The sequence below is a fragment of the Pterocles gutturalis genome, unplaced genomic scaffold (assembly GCF_000699245.1).
Source record: "Pterocles gutturalis isolate BGI_N339 unplaced genomic scaffold, ASM69924v1 scaffold3624, whole genome shotgun sequence".
Taxonomy (NCBI): domain Eukaryota; kingdom Metazoa; phylum Chordata; class Aves; order Pterocliformes; family Pteroclidae; genus Pterocles; species Pterocles gutturalis.
In genome coordinates, this window is record NW_010127913.1 from 1 (window position 1) to 14930 (window position 14930).

Sequence of the window (14930 nt, forward strand, 5' to 3'; positions counted from 1 at the left end):
GGGCCACCGTTAGAAAAGGGGATTTCTCACTTAGCGGCCGCCTCCGGCATCTCTGGGTGGATTTCGGCTGCCAGGGAGGGGCTGGGGGGTTTCTGGTTCGTGAGGCGCCCCTGCAGCAAGCGGCAGAAGTTGTCGTGTCGCTGTTCGGCGGTGAAGGTGCAGCTCTGCTGATTGAAAAGCTAAATTTAAATCAATTTAATTGAGTGGAGTGGGAGCCCCACAGATTAGGGGGAGAACCCCTTTCAGCAGGTAACATGCCTCAGAAGATAATGGTCATCTAAACCTAGTATGTGTCAAACCTAGTGTTTGACACCAGTGCTCCCCAGAATGCCCACGGTTTTCTTTGAGGGACACCTGGCAATACCTCTGTTTGAGGGGTGAGCTCAAGGCTGAGCCTGGCCATGCTCATTGACGCCGTCCAAGGGTGGGTTGGCATCTCTGGGGGTGACCCTTCTGCCTGAGTGAAGGTAAAAAATGAAACAGAAATGAGTTTGGACTTCTGGGCTTTCTTTTCAATACCAGCTGCCCAGAAGCCCATTCACAAAACTAACATTCCCTTTCCTGGGTGACTGGCCTCTTGACATGACAGAGTGTTTTCGAGGCAGAAAGGGAAAATACCACAACAGTTTGGGAAACATGAACGCTCAGCAACTATTGAAAAATTGCTGCTCTGCCAAACACTCCAGTGGCAGCCATAAGCCAGCTTTCTTCCCACAGCAGTGAGTTGCTGTGAGTGGGTACTGCATCCTCCTTCCCCTGCATCCCACTCGTAGTGCATTATCCCGGCTGAGAAGAATCCAGCTGCCAGCAGGTGCAGCTGCAGACGTTACAGCCTCAAAGCATGCTCAGTTCCCAGGGGTTCGACTGCCTGTCCCAGGGGAGACCAGCATGGCAGTAGTGCTGGATCAGCTGGCTCTCTCCCAGAGCACTTGGCCCATATGTTCCCTGCCAAGCAGCTGCGCCAGGCAATTCACCACCACTTGGAGTTCCACTCTTCATGAAGCAGTGCCTATAGCAGTTTAGAAAAAAAAAAAAAAAAAGTTGGCAACTGTGGAGATCTCTAACCAGAGGACCTTCCAAAATCAACATTGAAGATGTTCCAATGCTCAGTGTTTTTTTTTCCTTCCTTCTAGGAGTTGCTGTAAGCTCCTTTATTTCATCACTGCAGGCTGCAGCATGAGCTAGAATGACACTGCACTTTGGGCTGAGCAATGCTATCTCGTTCAGTTTTCACAAAGTCAGAATAATACTGATCTATTCTCCATAGCTATGTTGGAACGACATGGCAAGTAACTTCCTTCCAAATGGAGTCTAGCCCATCCCATAATTCCTTTTTCTCAGTGATAGAAACCCACAACAAGCCTTTCTGTCCCTCTGTTCCCTTTCCCCCTCTGTTCTCTATTTCTGTCAAGTGTCAAAGGGAGCTCCCTACCTTGTGAAGGCTCCAAGGTGCAGTGTTTACACCAGAAATGTAATGAGGCCATCTTCCTGCTGTGTCCTGGTGGCAGGAGCAGCTGTTCTCTGCTTGTGACTAGTCCTTTTGTCAGGGAAAATGTCCTCCCAAGATGTCACAGACTTTGGATTGAATCTTGTTGCTGGGAGGTTGCCACCTCTCTCCTTGCACACTACAACTTTCCTGTAGATTATGAGATCTTCAGGGTTAGCAGAGAGAAATCTGAAGCCGGGGCTGACACTTTCACTTAGATTATTTTAGGGTGGAAGGAACCACAGGAGGTCACCCACATGCACTCAAAGGAGGGCTAAGTTCTTCCTACCAAGCTGGTCCACGTTGTAGAGGATGATTAGGGCTTCACAGGGCAGAGAAAGTGAGAGATTTCTTGAGCCTGGTGGCTGGTGCCTTCACTTGGGCTCCTCTATTTTTGGGGAGTCTACAGGGATATGTGGCAAGGATGCATTGTCCCTTCTTGTGCATACTTACACAGTCATACTAGATAGAAGGTCCACAAAGGACTCGTGAAAGACTCAAGAATATGACTGGTTTTCCTCCTTTTCTGAGTATCCAATCTGACTTGCCCATGTTTTCCCTTCCTCGGTTGCCAAGTCATTCTTTAACGTTTTCTTACTATGTCACAGTTAGGACACTCTTCTGAAAGTCAGGAGTTTGAATCACTTTTTGTTGAGCTGAGAGCTAAACCCAGTTCCTCTATCAATGCTGGGAACAATACATAGGAGCCTAGGCGTTTCACATAAAGCCATGGTTTCTACCCCACAGGCAAAAGGCAGAAAATACAGGAGCTGTGATATCAAGTATTCCAGAAGCAAGGTGGATCCAGGCCTCAATGTACAGTGAGCTAAGCTCTGCATGTATTTTATGCCCTCTCTCAAATGCAAAGACCAGAGAGAGTGGTTTTAAATAGTCATAATTTGCTTACCTCGCTCTTGGTTTCCCCCAAAGTGCCACACTGCTACCCTGACTGCATTATATTAATCTATTAATGAACAGTTTTCCATTCTTAAGTGAATTTTCCTGTGCTCAGGTTTCCACCTGACAAGTGGACATTTGCAGTGCTTATATGCCTCTGCCAGCTGTTGCTTTGTGGGTGAGGAAATGGTATTTTCAGCTGAGTTGGGCACTTTCAGCATTTGCTTGAACGTGCAGACAGCACAATTTTCTTAAATTTTTTTTTAATTAAAAGAATTTGTGCATAGAATCTTTTTTTTTTTTTTTGCTTTCGTTATCTGTGACTCATTCTCAAGTGAATCACACTGTGTTTCATGATCGTATGCTGTAAGGAACTATTAAAAGAAATCTAACGTGGTTTGAAAGTCTTTGCAACAGTGTTCCTACTGCCATTATAATCACCCCCATTCAGAAGGAAAAATAAGTGGCAGCAACATTAAGTTTCTAAACTAATATAACTGTAGCTACTGAGTAATTAAGTTCACAAACAAAAAAAAAGAAACTTTTCACGCCAAAATAGTTTTACTGGTAAAAGCGTTTTGTAAGCGCAGAGGAACTGAGTGGCTGAGTTTGCATGAGGGAACAGCACAGTGTGCTGATATAACAAAAAGTTTTCCTGGTATTACTAAATATGAGATTACAGAAAAAAACTGCTCAGGAAACATCTTTTTTAATTTAATGAAGAAGTTTGGTTTGTTTGGTTTTTTTAGCATACCAGGATGTCGTTTAGCAACTCTGCAAATCCACAATAGCAGTGCAAAACGAAATCAGATGTGCACACCTTGGCCACAGGTTTGTTTTACTCTAAGGCTGAAATACTGCTGCCTACCTTATATTAAATGGCATTTCAAAATTTCCATAGAACTTGGCAAAGAGTAACAGTTGCATGCTGCTACAAAGAGCAGAGCTTACTACCATAATTTAAAATAAAAAATTGAAAGAAGCGTTCACTGGTTTTCTTTAGGTGCTCCACTTTGGTTTAGACTAAGAAATTTGTCATTTTCACAATTACGCTGTTGCTCTGGAGGCTCGTATGGAAATGTCATTGCCTATTTGTATGGTTTCACAAGTTTATTTCCTTCTTTCTTGATTGAGAGATTGTCCAGATCAGTGTAATTTGTGGATATAACGAGAAGGAGCGGGCGAGTTGCAAGTCTAGGGGCTTTTGTCTTACAGTCTGTGAGTCAATATGAGTCTAGTGCTGGGGCTGGACAGATGAATAGTGAGCTGGAAGACAGGAGTTGGCTATTCACATTACAGCTTTCAATCTTTGAAAATTGATTGGGTTGGCAAACTCAATCGCATATTTGAAGAGACGGTAAGAACCTACTTGTCTGACAATAAGCCAGCTTCATCATGGAGCCAAGTATTTCAGGATGAGAATGTATATGTGTCTATGGAAGGATGCAGATGGGGCAGGGCTTCAGTAGCCCTCCAGGCCAGGCAGCTGTTGCTGCCTAACTTCCCTGTGAGAACTGGAGAAATTTCTCTCAGGAGTGCCTTGGAAACAAAAAAAGATCTTCTGCCTAACACAAAACTGGGCTAAGGAAATGACTGCTATTGCAGATAATTTTAATGGAAAATAATGTCTGATGTTGTTGGAAAGGTATTTAGTCATCTTTCTGATCAGACTGAAGCAATTTCTTAATTTTTTTGTTCAAACAAAGCAGCTGTAGAATAGCACGTGGACAGGGAACGCTCCTTTGCTCCTTACATTTCTTACCATATAACACAGTCAAGGGCAAAGCTGCCTTGTTCTTCTGCAAGAGGACCAACACCCATCAATGGGACTTCGAAAACAGGTGTGCCCTTGTCTGAAAGTCTAAGACAGCCGATGAGGTGGTATTGCCATCTCATGAATGTCCTGTGACCGACTCCTAGATACGCATTTGGTTGTGCCCTTATGATTCTCCATCTGTTTCCAGCAAAGCAGTAAAGTTTTTTACTCAAAGATCTGTTCAAACTATTTGCATATTTATGATACTGGTGTATTACTGAGATCATCCTTTTGTTTCCTGTATTCTCTGAAATGCCATCTCCAAAGGAAGAGTGTCCCTGCCCTAAGAAATGTGCAGTCTGAACATATCACAGCAGTATGGCCACTGTATGGCCACTGCATTTTAGCCCGTCTTTCCCCTCAATTTCAGAAGCAATCTGTTTCTTTGCCTTCTTTGGCAGTTACAGGAGTCTGACCAAAAGCAGAAATAGAGGAAAGAGACAGCAATGCAATAGGAAAATACACAGATGCAAGGCTGGTATGAATCTTCCTGGAATGGGCTTACTGTGAAGCCTTGTGACAAATCAGTGTCCCCAGTAAAAATTTGGCAGACAGGTCTAGGTGGCAAGGATAAAGCACTGTAACTCTGTTGCTTGTTGGGACTGGTTTCACTAGCTGATTTTAGAAGTGAGAAGTTTGCCTGGAGGCAAGGGAGGTAGGGAGGAAAGGGGTGTCAGCATCTTTTTTAACCAAAAAGTCAGTGAAGCCCTCTGCTGACACAGGCTTTGGCTAATGGTCAAACAAGAGCAGAGGTGATTGCCCCTACCCTTTTTTCTCAAAAGAGCACAGGCTGGTTTATCATTAACAGAGCTCAAGCTGATCGATCAAACCCACCACATCTGTTTTTCCCTGGACAATCCTTGTACTTGTAGTGGACTAACAGGAAGATGGTTGAGGATCAGAAGAGAAAGCCGCTCATTGTTCTTGCTGTCCTCTTGCTGCTCAGCTCAGCACAAGCAGGTAAGAAAGACAAGAGTGCCTGGCATGGGACTGAAGGTTTTACATAGAAGGATCTGAATTCAGTTCTCCCTAAACAACCTGTGTGTCAAGAGGTCCTTGCTATAATCTAGTTAGATGCCAGGAAAAAGGGTAGTGCAAGAACAGTCCTTTCTTCTCCCATGCTTTGATTCAATCAGTCTCAGTGATTTAATTCCACTAACCCGATTTAAGAGAATGATCCAGGTTTGTCCTGAAGTGTAAGGAAGCAGAAAAGGGACCACTTGACCTTTGTCACTGGCTTCTCCTGCTTTGAAAGCTTAGCACGTGTAATCTGCAGTAGCTGAGAGAAAATAGACTCCACACTTCCATTTCTTCCTTTAATTGTACTGTCAATGAAAACTGCTTTTGTGACCATCACTACAGTCCCACATCACCTGCAGCTTCATAGCAGTGCACCTCCTGTCTTACCTTTACTCAAAATCCCCCAGTCTTACGCCATTTGACAGGCACCGTGCTCGCATGAACCTGCCCTCGCTAATTAAGCTGGCTAATCAGCTGCATTTTTTCTGAATTGATCTCAGAGAATGTCTGTTTCTCTCTTGCCTTCAGTACACAGGAAGGCCAAAATAAACAGGAAGGGATAGTCACATCCCACAAGGGGGAATCTGAATGTTGAATCTCACTTCTTTGTGCTGACCCTTAGGCTATGTTCTGCTTAGTTAGTGTAAAGTATCTTCTATGAGAACAGCCAGCTGTTAGAAAGCTGGTTGCTTGGGTTTTTTTTTTAATTTTTATTTTATTGTACGTGTAGATTGAAGGTAGTTTCACTTCCTCCAGTCCAGAAAAGGGAAGGTGCATGCAGTGTCATTGAAAAAGGATGTAACTATGCCAGTTCATAAAGTAACACTATTTAGGTCAGAAGGGATCCTGTAATCAATTATTTGGCTTCCTGCTCATCACAGGTCGATAAATTTCACCCCATTAGTCCTTCAGTAAGTCCAACATTTTACCTTCAACAAGCCTTCCAAAAGAGCAGCCAGTCCTCTGAAATGATGAAAGATGGAGAATCCAGCTCTTCTGTGGATTACCTAGCTGTACATACTGCTAGCCATACATACTGCTAAACTTCCAAGCTTGCTTTCTAGGCTAAATTTACTCAGTTTTTTACTAGCTACAGGCTTCATATTTTTTTCCTGTCTAGATCAAAGTGCCTTCCAGTATCTGCCTTTTCCTTCCCATAAGGCATTTTCATCCAGTAAATGAATCAATCAGGAAGTTACAGATTTTGTCATCGGCATTCTCATACTTATTTTTGGATTTTTGACACAATTGTCAGTCAGACTTGTACCTTCTGCTACACCTACCAGAATATGAACAGAGCTATCCCCATTCAGTGGTGACTACCTGTTGACAACTATGTTTTTAAAGATCTAACAGCCAGCTCATAATATACTTAGTAGCTTGTGTATGTGGCTGGTTTGGGGAAAAAACCCAACAGAATGTCATTTGCGTCTCAGTAACACAACTCTGTGAAGCCAAAGCTACCGTGACATCCATTGCTATCTTCCCCAGCCAGTGCTGGAATTCCATCAAGGGACAGAAACAACTTTAGCAGACAGAGAAAGTTTCCAAAATAGGCTGATTTTAATTTATGTTCTATCCTCTTAATCTTTATCAATAGAAGCGAGATTGTTACTTTCATTTTCCTCATGAATTAGAATTAGCTTTTTTTCTACTGCACAGATGCAGACTAAATATGCTATTCACTCTGTCTCATTGCAGGGAATACAGACAGACTCTCAGGGCGTAACTGCACTGACTTCCAGACAGCAAATCTCCTGCGGGGCAGTAAACTTAAGGTCCAGTTTCTCCTGTTCACCTCCTCAAGCCCCAGCTGCGCAGAGCTAGTTTTGTCTGACAATGGCATCAAGAACTCCAGCTTCAACAGCAGCCTGGAAACCAAGATCATAATCCATGGCTTCAGGTGAGAGAAAGAAGAGCACTGTGACTAAGCATTTACTGGTAAATTAAACACAACTAGGGCATTCCCAAGCACTGGGTGTGGCTGATGCGGAAGCTTCCTGCTTGTGTGACGTTCTTCATCTCCTCAGCAGAGTGTCTGTGAGCAAAAATCCTCCTAAAAATAGTCTGGAGTGCTCAGCCCTAAACTGGACCTGGGAATTGTGTGGGAGAGTGCTGGTGGGCCAGGGGCAGAGGCATGGAAAATGCTGCTGACAACCCTCATTACAAAACAACAAAGTCCTTCAGTTTGTGACTAGCTGCCCATTTCATATGTTTCACATTTTTTAGAACCTAAAAAAAGTTAGGAAATTATCTCCTTCCTTCATTCCTTCCTTCCTTCTTTCCTTCCTTCCTTCCTTCCTTCTGGAAGCTCTGTCCAGAAGTGCCCTCTCTCTCTGGGTTGCACCTGTCTTGGGTTCATCTTGTTCTCAGTTGGCTCTCGCTTTCTCAGACTCTCCAGCTCTTATCTCCTTTCTGGGATTGTGGTTTTGGGAGTCTCCCTGCTCTGGAATCGTTAGCCAGGAACGGGCTGAGCCTTGGTCATCGGGGTGGTGAGCAGTTGCTCTGTGTATCGCTCATTTGTATATTTGTATATATTACTATTATTATTATCATTATTATTTTAAATTTTATTGTAGTTTAGTTATTAAATTCTTCTTATCTCAACCCATGAGTCTCTTTTCCCTTTACCCCTTTAATTCTCTTCACCATCCCCAGGAAGGGGTAGGGTAAGTGAGCAGCTGTGTGATGTTTTGCTGCTAGCTGAGTGGGTTCAAACCACAGCACTAGGTTTCTATGATTCTGTGATGATTTTTATTTAAGAAGCCTTTTCTTGAAGATTCTTAACCCTTTAAATTGTCTCCTTGGAGCTCATGTCCTGATTTATCAACAGCCTGGATTAGTCAGCCATTTAGAAGCCCTGCCAGACACGTTATACATCTGTTCTTGAAATTGTAGGGATTTGAGCCTGGTTTTTTTAAGCTGTCACCATTCTGCAAGCTTATTTTACTGTGCCATTTTTCAGCCAGATGTGACCATATAACATTATTTGTTTTGATGTGCGAAAGCCTGCATGGAAACTGCGTAGAAGACCAGGATGAAACCACAGAAGATGCTGCTAGGTCTTTTCAGAAAAACAGCGGTTGCCCTCATGTGACATAGCACCCCCCCACCAGGTGGTATTAGGGGAAGTGGGTAGGACACAGCCTCCTCAGTTTTCCTTGAATTCTTGGGTATAGAATTTGTTTTTAATTGTTTACAGAAGAGGAAATGCAGGAGTGAAAGACTAGGTGATTTGACCAAGTACTTCCTGCAGAGTAGGATCCAGGTGTTTCTAGTCATCTCACTTAATCCAAATGGGTTCTGTGGTGGCTAACTGAAGCACCACAGCAAGACTGAGATCTCAGCCTGAGCCCTGCAAATGTTATCTCGCTCATTAAAACATCTGGTTGACTTCTGAATCAGCACATTCTGGAAAATGTTATTACACGACCACAAAGAAATGCCAGGTGTGCATGTCTGGCACCAGAAAAAACTTTCAGCAACTGTCTGACAACCTCGTAGAATCATAGAATCATTAAGGTTGGAAAATGCGAGATGTGTGAAGCCCAGCACCAGTGGGCTGGTGCACAACATATTGACAGATGCCCTACTTTGGGAGACAACTAACATGCTTGTTTCTGATGACTCCACAGGGCTTTGGGTACCAAACCTTCCTGGATTGAAGGGCTTGTCCATGCCATACTGCACAGAAGCCAGGTGAACGTGATTGCAGTAGACTGGGTTTATGGGTCTACAGGAGCCTATCCCTCAGCAGTGGAAAATGTCACACAGCTGGCCCTCTCCATCTCACAATTCATCAGCAAGCTCCTGGTAAGCTACTCTGCATTTACAGTGAGGAGCATGGCCAGAGAACATCATTCATGCAAACAATGCAGAGAACTGCTCCCAACCTGCTGTCTCCAGGAGCTGGACACATGGGCTCTTTATTCCAGAGTGAGAGCCGTGTAGCATGAAATAGATTTATTTTTTCCTTCTCTTTCAGTCCAGGCTTGAGCATCCCACTGTTTTTCTTCTTTGAGTTTTGACATTTTCTGGAAAAACATTCCAATTGTCAGCTGCCTCTCCATCCTGGGACAAACCTGCAGGATGTCTTGGGTTTTCTCAGGTCCATGCTTCACTGGACAGTTGTCTTCTTCTGCCTGGAAATTTTGTTCAGGGAGTTGCAGGGGATGGCATTTGAGGCTATTTTGTATTTGCTTTGGGCTGAAGAAAGACTCTGAAAAACAGAAAAGACAATACCAATCATTCCCACATCTATTTGGTTCTCCACCATACACCTCAAAAGCAATTCTGTATTAGAAGAGTTACAGAGCTGCTTCATGGGCTGGGGCAGAGTATTTCACCTTTCTGCTACAGCAACATTTATTTGTATTATCATCAATCTGCAGGCCTTGGGCGTCTCAGCAACATCCATCCACATCATTGGAGTAAGCCTTGGTGCGCATGTTGGGGGCCTGGTGGGGCACTTCCATGGCGGTCAGCTGGGACGGATAACAGGTATAAAACCGTGTCTTGGGTCCTCACCTGCTCTTCAAGGGAGAGAATGAAAGAGCAAGGAAGAGGAGTCATCCACAGTGACTTTTAATTGCATAAGAACTCATCAGATCCAAGCTTGCAGGCTTTTTCCTGGCTTCAGAAGAGCCTGACAATGCCTTTCCAGCCATCAGTCCCCTCCACACCACCAAAAGAATGCATGTATTTTCAAAAGGGTCCTTCCACCTCTGCTCCACTCTTCAGATTGGTGTGAGCTTACAATGCCTTGTGACTAATGAAAACCCTCAATACCCACATGCTTCATTACCACTTTATAGCATGTATACCTCTGTGGTTCTTAAAATGAAAGCTCACAATACATGTTGTGTGGGAGCAGCAAGAGTGAGCTGCTCTGCAGGAAAAAGTAAGCTGAGAGCCAACGGTGACAGCAAGATAGGCAAGGGCAGTGGCTTCTCTGACAAGGGATTCAGTCCTACTGTGTCTGGGAAATAAGAGCAGAGCAGGCAAGGGCCAAAGGCAAGAGCCTGAGCCAATTTTGAGAGGCCTGAGATGAGGCTTCTTGCTGTTCTCTCCCACAGGTCAACTGTTTTCACAGTAGACTGTTCTAAGGCACACAGTTGTACCAAATCAGAGCTGACCTTAAATACAAAGAGCCAGACTCCTGGGTGTGAGGAAGAGGTTACAGTGGGGGAATTACAGAGACAGATGCTGAGGGGCTGATCATGACATTTAGAGCTTTTCGGTTGACTCAGGGCCTTGTCAGCCTTTAGGTATGGAGCATGAATAGAATCACAGGATGATTTAGGTGAGAAGAGACCTTGAAAGGTCTCTAGTCCACCTACCTGCTCAAAGCAGGGCTGCTTCTAAGTCAGATCAGGTTGTCAAGGGTCTTGTCAAGTTCTGAGAATCCCCAGGGATGGAGATTAATTTTGATAGGAGGGAGAACGCCACCAAGAAGGAACAGAGATGACCACAGCTCCCAGTCTGCCTCAGCTCATGCTGGTCTGCCTCACAAAGGTGTCCTCAAGGACGATCCTCAGCAGGGCAGTCCAGAGAAATGTTGGTTCAGCCTTCACATGTCACAGCTACCTACATGGCATGAAATACAGGCATTTCTTACCAGGAGTTAAGTTTCATGCTGGGCTCTTTTTTAAGCTGTGAATGAAAGTGTACATTAGGAGAGACTTGGAGTAACCACTCTCCTGCACCAGGATTTTAAGATCAGCAAGATCTTCAGATGAGCAGAAGCAGACACTTGCCCAGGAAACCATGGTGATTAACTTCATAGTCACAGACTCTTCCTGTTTATGTTGTCTATGTGTAATAAAAGCTCTGTAGACTTATTTATTGCATTAATTTTTAGGAGTGCTAGAAGACAACCCTTTCTCTTCACTCCTGATGGCCCTATGATTTCATAGGCAAACTGCACATTGAAGGTTCCAGTTCAGATTTAGGATCCTGAATACAGGTGGAATTAGACCCAAGATATGTCTGATCTCATCTCCTGCCTCCTCACACGTATGCATACGCACACAGAGCAATGTGATCCTAGAGCCATAATTTGCTAAAGTATTTTCAATCAACTAAAAAGAGCTGTGGAGCAAAACCAGAGTGAGCCTTGGAGATCAGAGCACAGACTTTATTTTTGTGAAGTGCATTTCTTTAACCCATGCCTGTTCCTGTGGATATCTCCTTGAGCAGGAAAGCAAATGCTACAGGAACTGGAATGAACAGCCCATATCCAAAATCACTAAAGAGCAATTTGTTTCAGTTCTTACAGCGGAAATGAAAAAGCCTGAGGGAATTCAACTGCATACAGTATAGCTTCAGTGAATTGGTTTTTTAGATGCTGAGGATGTACATTTCAATGGAGTTCATACAGCTTGTGCTTGGAGGAGGTAGGCATAGCGAATAGAGGACAGAAAAATGCTTGCCTTGGAGCTGTGCTAGAAATGACTGCTGCTCATAGTAGGTGTTTCTCCCTCCTCAGGAAGAACTTTAGGCTATACTGAATAACACTTTTCACTGTCTCTTGAAGCCTTTAACTAAAACTTGTTCTGTAGGACTGGGTGGGGAACCTCTCAGGTTTTTGTATGTGTCAAGATTAAAGAACACAGAAGAAAAATTAAAGCACTAAATTCTTCTGACCACTTGTCCCATTGTTAGCTTTTATTTATAGAAAGAATAGGAAGGATTTATTTTTTTTACTTCTTTCCCTTTTCCTCCATCCCTCCCCCGTCAAAAATGCAGACACTTCAGTTTGTGTATTGTTGGTATTGTGTTCTCCGTAGAGAATTAATGGGACTGAGTCCAAAACAGTGAAACTGGCCAGCTCTGAGGCTAAGTGGCATGTGGAACAGAGCTGCTTCTTAAAATATTGTTGTTACCTGGGGAGTGACAAAAATCTTGACAGATTACTTTTATATGAAAAGTGAACGGGATAAACCTCAGCCAGGCCAAACAAAAAAGAGATCTTCAACTTGTTCCTTGGCATTGCCAAGGATTATCTTCTGTATTCCTTTGACTCCCCGGAAGTTGTTCTAGGAGCAAGTTTTAGGCAAAAATGTAGACGGCTGCTTAAGGACGCATTTCTATTTGTGAGAAGAGGGCTCAGAAGCCTCTTTGCTTTAAGGATGTTTGATAATATCAAACCTTTGTAATGCTTGGATTGGTTAATGCCTGGATGCTGAATTCATCACCTAACTGATGATCTTCAGTGATATTTCTCAGACTAGTGCTAATATAGGTGACTAGTACAGTTAGGGAAGGTGTTACGAGCTTGATTCTCTTTCACTGGCAGTCCAAAAGACACTCTGCACCAATTCTGTCAGAGGTATTCGAGCCTCAGTCATGGCTTCTTTACAGCCTAGAAACTGAAGGTACAAAACTGCTAAAGGGGAGTGGAACAGTGGAGGACAATGTAAGGAAGCTGTACTGGAAGTTAGCGGGGGCAGTAACCATTCTGGAGCATAATCAGTGTGACCTGGGAATAATTTATCACTTCTGCCTAACAACATTTCTACAGTTTTGGATCAAATAACTGGTTCAGAAATAAGAAAGAGAGGGGCTGAAGAGCTCTTGTTGTTGAGGTGTTTGATTTTGTTACAGGCCTGGATCCCGCAGGCCCTAAGTACACCAGAGCCAGTCCTGAGGAGCGCCTGGATCCTGGGGATGCCCTCTTCGTGGAAGCCATTCATACCGATGCTGACAGTAAGCTGGCTTCCATCTTCTTCAGCCTTTGCTTCTGTTCCTCCGGCCATCATTATGGCCAAGGAGCGTGTAGGTCATTGTCCCTTTTAGGCTAGATTACCATGAGTTCAGGTTCACTCTAAGGATGTTTCTTGATCAGATAGGCTTTAATGATGAACTCATTGGCAGGTATCCATACCCCAGAGCACTTTACAGCAACAGACAGGTGGAGATTAGGCAGAAGGCAATTTTCCAGCAAATATTTCCTCCTTAACCCTGCTACAGCAGAGTGAGTTTATGCAGAACCAGCTTGGCGTGGCTTTTACCACCTGGAAGGAATTTACATGTCTGGTTTCACTTTATTTTTTTTTCCTACCCAATGTGAAAAAGGTGCCACTGCAAGTGCCAGTGTAACTGAGTCAAACCAACAGCAGAGTAACTTTTCTAAAGCACTTAAGGTCTACTAGGCAGAACATGTGCTAGAGAATCATGTGGTGCCTTTGAGTCACACCTTTTGCCTGGAGATCATGAAAAGGTCTACCAACATCACTCTCAATCGTTCCTCATTATCCCCCATTAAGGCTGTGGTCAGTTTTGTTCTCCTTTATACGAAATCAAGAACCTGAGTCACAGAGGTGGTGATAAAGCTGTAGTTCCCAGTCGTTTTGATGGCAGGGCCTGGAGCACTCTGCTCCATGCAGCAAACCTGCACAATGTAGGCACGTAGGAAGGAACAGGAAATCTGTCCTCGCTGCCTCCAGCACTGGAGCTGGGTCCAGAACAACGAATATTCAACCAATTATTGGGGCCTGTCAAGCATCAGGTAGGGTAAAGCCTATAGAAGAGCCAAGTGTAAGAATGAAGTAGCATTTCACCTCCTTCCAGATTTTGGGATCCGGATTCCTGTAGGCCACATCGATTATTTCGTCAATGGAGGCAAAGATCAGCCAGGATGCCCCCGATTCATCTCTGCAGGTGAGAACACACTGTGGCCAAGCAAAGGCCTTTCATGGCCATTTAGCAGCCTGTGAAAATGTTGTTTGGAAACCAGCTCCTGCTACAGTCAGGGCAGATATAGAATCATAGAATGGTTTGGGTTGGAAGGGACCTTAAAGACCATCTAGTTCTAACCTCCCTGCCATGGGAGGGACACCTCCCACTAGACCAGGTTGCTTAAAGCCTCATCCAGCCTGGCCTTGAACCCCTCCAGGGATGGGGCATCCACAACTTCCCTGGGCAACCTGTTCCAGTGTCTCACCACCCTCACAGTTAAAACCTTCCTCCTAATAGCTAATCTAAATCTACCCTCTTTCAGTTTAAAGCCATTACCTCTCCCCCTGTCACTATACTCCCTGATGAAGAGTGCCTCCCCATCTCTCCTGTAGCCCCCTTTAGGTACTGGAAGGCTGCTATAAGGTCTCCCCAGAGCCTTCCCTTCTCCAGGCTAAACAATCCCAATTCTCTCAGCCTTTCCTCATACAGGACATGCTCCAGCCCTCTGATCATCTTTGTGGCCCTCCTCTGGACTTGCTCCAACAGGTCCATGTCCTTCCTGTGCTGATGACTCCAGAGCTGGATGCAGTACTCACAGTGGGGTCTCACGAGAACTGAGTAGATGGGAAGAATCACATCCCTTGACCTGTTGATCACACTTCTTTTGATGCAGCCCAGGACATGGTTGGCTTTTCAGGCTGCAAGTGCACATTGCCAGCTCGTATTGAGCGTCTCATCTACCAGCACCCCCAAGTCCTTCTCTTCAAGGCTGCTCTCAATCTATTCTCCACCCAGCCTGTATTTGTGCTTGGGGTTGCCCTGACCCAGGTGCAGGACCTTGAACTTGGCCTCGTTGAACTTCATGAGGTTTGCATGAGCCCACCTCTCAAGCCTGTCAAAGTCCCTCTGGATGGCATCCCTTCCCTCCAGCGTGTTGATCGCAAAAAAGATAAAATAAGAACCTAAATGTTGTATTTTTTGGGGGGGTCCCAGATGCTGCCCCCCCCCCCCCCCGGGTAGGGGGGGGGCGGG

At 44.5% G+C, this 14930-nt stretch overlaps 2 protein-coding genes across 2 annotated transcripts in view; one reads left to right on the forward strand and one right to left on the reverse strand.

Annotated features, from left to right (window-relative positions):
• Positions 1-5046: 5046 nt before the first annotated feature.
• Positions 5047-14930, forward strand: part of PLA1A (phospholipase A1 member A) — a 17391-nt gene continuing 7507 nt past the window's right edge. The window contains exons 1-6 of the mRNA XM_010079416.1: positions 5047-5159; positions 6921-7122; positions 8855-9032; positions 9611-9719; positions 12825-12926; positions 13791-13880. Coding sequence (XP_010077718.1) covers positions 5087-5159; positions 6921-7122; positions 8855-9032; positions 9611-9719; positions 12825-12926; positions 13791-13880 — 754 coding nt within the window. The 5' untranslated portion in view covers positions 5047-5086. The remainder of the gene's footprint in view (positions 5160-6920; positions 7123-8854; positions 9033-9610; positions 9720-12824; positions 12927-13790; positions 13881-14930) is intronic.
• Positions 14491-14930, reverse strand: part of NDUFA3 (NADH dehydrogenase (ubiquinone) 1 alpha subcomplex, 3, 9kDa) — a 696-nt gene continuing 256 nt past the window's right edge. Inside the window, exon 2 of the mRNA XM_010079417.1 lies at positions 14491-14512. Within this exon, the coding sequence (XP_010077719.1) occupies positions 14491-14512 (22 nt within the window). The remainder of the gene's footprint in view (positions 14513-14930) is intronic.